General features: G+C 55.9%; 1 protein-coding gene across 1 annotated transcript in view; it reads left to right on the top strand.

Moving 5' to 3' along the window:
- SLC6A2 (solute carrier family 6 member 2) overlaps nucleotides 1–4,603 on the top strand; it is a 48,134-nt gene extending 43,531 nt beyond the window's left edge. The window contains exons 11-13 of the mRNA XM_011360178.2: nucleotides 1–128; nucleotides 1,616–1,687; nucleotides 2,256–4,603. Of these exons, the coding sequence (XP_011358480.1) occupies nucleotides 1–128; nucleotides 1,616–1,687; nucleotides 2,256–2,279 (224 nt within the window). The 3' untranslated portion in view covers nucleotides 2,280–4,603. The remainder of the gene's footprint in view (nucleotides 129–1,615; nucleotides 1,688–2,255) is intronic.
- Nucleotides 4,604–5,719: the final 1,116 nt, after the last annotated feature.

Below are 5,719 nucleotides of genomic sequence, written 5' to 3'. Positions count from 1 at the left end.
CCTATGATGACTACATCTTCCCGCTCTGGGCCAACTGGGTCGGGTGGGGCATCGCGCTCTCCTCTATGACCCTGGTACCCGCCTACGTGGTCTACAAGTTCCTCAGCACTCCAGGTTCCCTGCGGGAGGTGAGCTCTGGGCTGGCCTTGTGGGGTGAAGCGGGGGGGCAGGGGGGGCGGCATGGGAGTGGGCATCTGAGTCACTCCCGCCAGATGTGGACGCTAGGGTCAGACAGGCCCACCAGGTTGGCCAACTTGTGTAACCCCTGAACCTGTTTCCACATTTGTAAACTGGGGATGATCATACAGACCTTGAAGAGTGTTTGGCAGGGCGTCAGACGCACAAACGCATGGGAGGCGTTCGTCACACAGACTCGCCGTTACATTCCACGTCATGTGTACCACGTGCTCCCGCTGCTGTTCCTACTGTTACTTATGTGAGAAGGTGACGCTCGGCCGCCTAGTCCTCTAAGGATGAGTGAGACAGATGACCTTAAAAGGGCCCATCCCCGTGGCCCCCTCTAAGGTCCCTGGTGTCCCCAGGTGTCCCCGCCCTCCCTACCCGAGCTCACCGTGCCCCGTGTCTGCTGTCACCTGCCCCATTCCTGAACCTGAACCCGATCAGCCTAAGCCAGTTACCTCCTGCGCACGTCGCGTAGTGTCTGGGAAGTGGCGCCCTTTACTCTCGGATTGTGGAAACGACCATCGTTTATGAACGGCGGGGCGGTCCTCCCTTCACGCTCCCGCTTTGCGAGACGAAGGCTTCCTCCCTTGGTGGCCGCGTGCGCCGGCACCGCAGGTCGTCACCGAGAGTCTGCGTGGTCCAGGCGGTGGGCAGACAGCTTCCCGGGGCCCGCGTTCTCACGAGGGGCAGGCGAACAGATGAGGACGCGAGGGAGTGAGCTGCACCGGAGCCGAGGGCGCAGGGCCCCAGGCAGGGCGGCGTCTGCCCCCCAACCCCGTCCGTGAAATCTCACAGTCTGGGGTCCTCCAGGGCACCTGGAGGGTCTGTGTTCTGTGAGCTCATCCTGGACTCGGAAACTGGGACCTGCTTCCAGCCCCTTATTCTTCACACGCTGGGAGCGGGGAGGGCTTCCCGCCGCCTGGCGGCAGTCATGGATTCCAGGCGGCAGACATAGGTCCCAGGCGGCAGTCGTAGGTTCCAGGCGGCAGTCGTAGGTTCCAGGCGGCAGACATAGGTCCCAGGCGTGGCCCCGAGTCCTGCCCTGCCCCAGCCGCTGTCCTCTCGCTGTGCTCCGAGCTTCTCGCTGCAGTGCTGACTCCCGTCATGGTGTTAGAATTGCCCGTGTGTGTGTTTATTCAATGCTCATCCCTTCTGTACACTAAGTTCCCCCAAAGCAGAAGGCGTGTGAGTCTCCTCGATGCTGGATCCCCAGGGTCTGACCGTGTAGCTGTTGGCTCCATAAACATTTGCTGGGTGAATGACTCCAGGTGAACTGACCGGCGTGGAGAGTGTCTCGTACGCACCTCAGATGCTGTCCACGTGAGACTTCAGGGCCAAACAGCAGGTGGCCCTCCTCAGGGGTGCCTGCTGGGCCACAGGCAGGGTGCCCCTGGGCCTAGCTGAGGCCACTGCCATTTCTGTCTTCTCACAGAGACTGGCCTATGGCGTCACGCCCGAGAATGAGCATCACCTGGTGGCCCAGAGGGATGTCAGGCAGTTCCAGGTGGGTGCAGCCCAGACCGTGTGGGGCGGGGCGTGCGGAGGTCCTGGCTGCTGCCTGCTGTGCCTGGTCCCGAGGCAGGAGAGAACCCAGGGCAGCAGGAGGCCGTAGTGCACTGAGTTGGGGGCGGCGCCAGGACTGGGGGAGGGGCCCGTCCCTCGCTCCTTGGTCCTGGAGCGCCAAACACCCAAACTTTGCTAAGCAATATCCTCCCACTTTGAGTTGTCACCATGGAGTGTCACCAAAACAGACCGAGGAGTTCTTACCTTGAAGGAAGTGCATCAGTGACATGGTGACCTGAGTCCTAGCTCTTCCCCACTTAGAAGAAGTTCAGGGTGGGTGTCGGGGGAGGGTCCCGGTGAATCCCCCGCTTCAGACTTGCTGTGTGTCTTTGGGAAGGCTCCTTTGCCCTTTCTGGGCCCCAGTGACAGTTAGGGAATCCGCACGCACATGTTCTCTGCGGTCTTCAGAGGCGAGGGGTAGGGGAGCGGTTCTGCCTCTGCTGTGCCCCCTGCCACCCTCCCGGCCGGTCCCCGCCTGGCCCGGCACTGAGGCCTGGTGTCTTCTGCAGCTGCAGCACTGGCTGGCCATCTGAACCGGCCCCGAGGAGGAGCCCGCCACATCAACGTCCAGGTCGAAGGCGTCTGACCTGCCCTCCGGACGTGGCCCGGGATTCCTCGCCTGGCAGAGGCTCTTTTTAACCCTCTCCCCCTCGTCCCCACCACAAGTGATTTCAGGACCTGGTTCTCCTTTACCTTCTGTTCATTAGGCCTGGGGGCTGGGAGCGTGGGTCGATACGCCCCGAGGGAGAAGAGGAGAGGCAGGAACAGGAAAAATGATTTCTGTTGAACCTCTTTTGTTTTGGGGGATGTTTCACCCAGTCGGGGAGTCCAAGCTGAGTGCCTGACGTGGGCAGAATTCCCCCACGTCTGCTTGTACTTTGGGCCACAGAAGAAACCCTCGGTCCGCCCAGTCGGACGTGGTCTGCCACCATAAAGCCAAACACTAACAGCAAGATAGGCTGAGATTTCGGGGGGTACCTAGCTCTGCCACCCTCCTCCCCCCCACTCCCTCCCCCTAGTCAGCCCTCCGGGATCCGAAGCATTGTCCGAAGCAGGGTTCTTGGGTTATCTGTCCCTGTCGTGAAGTTCGTGGAGAGATGCTCTGGGGAACCTCAAGGAGAAACCCTCACAGTTTGTTCTCACTCTGGCTAACCTGAGTCTGATTTGTACATTCTGGAACATTCTTCCGGCTTCTGGTGGTCAGATGGTCCAGAGCCATGGGTGTCACGGGGAAGAATGTCCAGGAGCCCCCAGGTTCTGCAGAAGAGCCAGACAAGGTCGTAGAGGCCACGTGTGGGAGTCACTCTGTCAGGCGCACAAAGCTCAGAAACACGTCCGTGGCTCCTGTCACCTTCCCAGGAAGCCAGCAAGGCCAGGTGCATTTCTCCACCATGGAGTCCCTGCTGTCCTCACGGGACCAGGCGGGTGCCCGAGGGCAGGCCGACAGCCTGTCTGTTTATGTATTGTTCACAGACACCTGCAAAGCCTTCCCCTGAAAATCCCACCCAGCACCCAGCACAGGCCAGGGCTCCCGCGGGATGGGAAGTTGGCCCTGAAAACTCCCTTTGTCTCCTCATGGACTAGACTGGGCACTTTGGAGGACAGGGTGAAACCAAGCACATAACAACCTGGTCGCTCAGGTTGAGGGGACAATAGTCTGAGCTGACGGAGCAGGTTGGTGGCTGTAGAGAAGTTTTAAGCTGACTTCTGATACAGACTTGCAAGTGGCGCCCTCTGGTGGTGATGGTGGTTAGTTTCAGCTCATTCCAAGAAATGGTTCGTAGTGAGATTAAGTCGGTGGCATGTATTTGGGGTTTCTGTTTACAGTTTGAGCCTCTTACGCCCTGGTTGGAAATCTAGACTTGTGGGTTCTTATTGTGAATGTGGGAGCCCCTGTTGCAGAATCTTGGGGAAAAAAGAGAGGCCACTTCACTTACATTGGGAGTGTAGAGAGACAGACATCCGGAAGGTGCTTTGCATAAAACTAAGTGTTACTGAGCCCCACTGATGGATCGATCATGCCATCTGTGGAAGAAGGTTATGTGAGGGCAAGCTGGTGGCAGGGAGGTGGTTTTCTGCTGAGTCAGGGTCCTTGGGCTTCATTCCTTAGAGAAAAGAGGGAAATCAGAAGACTTTTGGGTCTTTCCATATAAAAAGGCCAGCTCCAAGTCTGAGGCAGCCCGAGTGGCAGGTGGGGTCTGGGAGCATTCCAGAGAGTGGAACAGTAAGGTGGGGATCCGGGCGATGAGAGCAGGGTGGCCGCCTCTGATGAGATCTGGCCAGAAAGGATGAACCCTCCCTAGCTGTTACAATCTTTACAAAGCATTTTCACCCACATCGCCTCTTATCCAGCCGGCCAGGACTGCAGGGCTGGCTTCTGTCTCCCCATTTCCCAGATGAGAAAACTAAGGCCCAGCACTTCGGTTTCTCAGCTGCTAAGGGATCCAGTCGGACCCTCAAGTCTGATCCCCTGACTCTCAGCCCAGAATATCCTGAAATTCCTTGCCCAGTACGGTTCATCTCCCCCATACTCACCCAGGGCTGTCCTAAAAAAAATAAACAAAAATGCAGTCAAGGGGCCAAGGATCATTTCTCAACGAACAATGTGTTGGAAGAAGGGAAGAGGGGAGAGGATGTCATTTATTCTCGTCTAGCTGGCTGCCGGAGAGGAAATGGCTTAGCTGCTCTCTTTCGATGAAAATAATCACACTGGAGCAGTGGATGTGAAAAGCTGAGGCGACTTGGCTGAGAGCAAAGGATCAGAAAAGCCTGTGTGTATTGGAACAGGGACACCCTTCCGAGCGAGCCGACAGTTTTCTCTCTGCCACCTGCACGTGGCCCTTCTGCCTCCACACATTTGTCCCATAGGCGAACAGGAGATGTGGTGCTAGCTGAACCAACTCCAAACCAAAGCAATGGTGCTTCCTGGCGGCGGGAGTTGGCTCCTGAGCCTGGGGTGGAGGGAACCTGGCCTGAGCCCAGGGTCCCTGGGGAGGTGGGGGACCCGGAAGCCCTTGGAAGTTGTCGTGGAGGTGCTGGGAGACCTCTGGGTTCGTCGTCCACCCACACTTATCGGAGAGGGAGTATGCGCTTTATCATACGTAATGTTTGACTTCTTTTTTCTGCCTTTTTTTGGTAGCAGAAGTTACCCGGGAAAAGGGTGCTCCTGTGTACTGTATAATGCACTTTTGATATTTTACCAGATTTTTAAAGAATTATTATTTTCCATAAAATGTAAATTATCTGTTTCAGGCCATCGCGTTAACACCTACTCAACGTCTAGTTAGTTAGCGTCTGTTACTTGGTCTTCATTCTAGATGCAGATGAGTCAAAGGAGAAGGGAGTGGCCAACTCTTGCCAAATTTCCTCCTGAATGAAAGTCCCCAAAGCTGCTTTAATTCTCAGAGGGGGTTCCCGCCAGGTGGGAGCCAGTCTCTCGCTGTATGACCCATTTTGCAGCCCTGGTAATGTCAGACTGAAGCATTCTTTCCGAAGAAGTCATTTCTTAGTAAAGGAGCCTCCCGAGCTTGTTTCATTTGTTCGTTTATTTCCTTTGAAAGCCGAAGACTGGAGAAGAACAGAGAGGGAGTGTGGTGTGGTGGGAACAGCATTTAGAGTTGCACAGACCTGAGTCTGCAGCTGACTAGCTGGGGTCCTGGGGAGAGTGGCTTCATCTCTTTGAACTTCAGTGTTCTTTGTCTCTAAGAGCAAGGGTCGTATCCGATAACCAAAGGTCTCGTCTAATTAACAAAATCTCACGTCTCCATGACGATGTCCTCGTGCTAAATTTACAGTGAAGGAAGCACATCATTTATGATAGGACTTTCTCACACCACCCGGTGACTAATAACCTGTGGAGCAGAGAAATGTCAGATTTCTGGCTTCCCGAACTTTCATTTTTCAGAGACATTCGGGACTTCCTCTTTCTCCAGTATTTCTCCAACGGATGCCAGAAACATTTGGTTTTCTAAAG

Source organism: Pteropus vampyrus, unplaced genomic scaffold (genome assembly GCF_000151845.1).
Source record: "Pteropus vampyrus isolate Shadow unplaced genomic scaffold, Pvam_2.0 Scaffold51, whole genome shotgun sequence".
Classification (NCBI taxonomy): Eukaryota; Metazoa; Chordata; class Mammalia; order Chiroptera; family Pteropodidae; genus Pteropus; species Pteropus vampyrus.
This window is presented reverse-complemented; position numbering and strand designations above follow the sequence as displayed.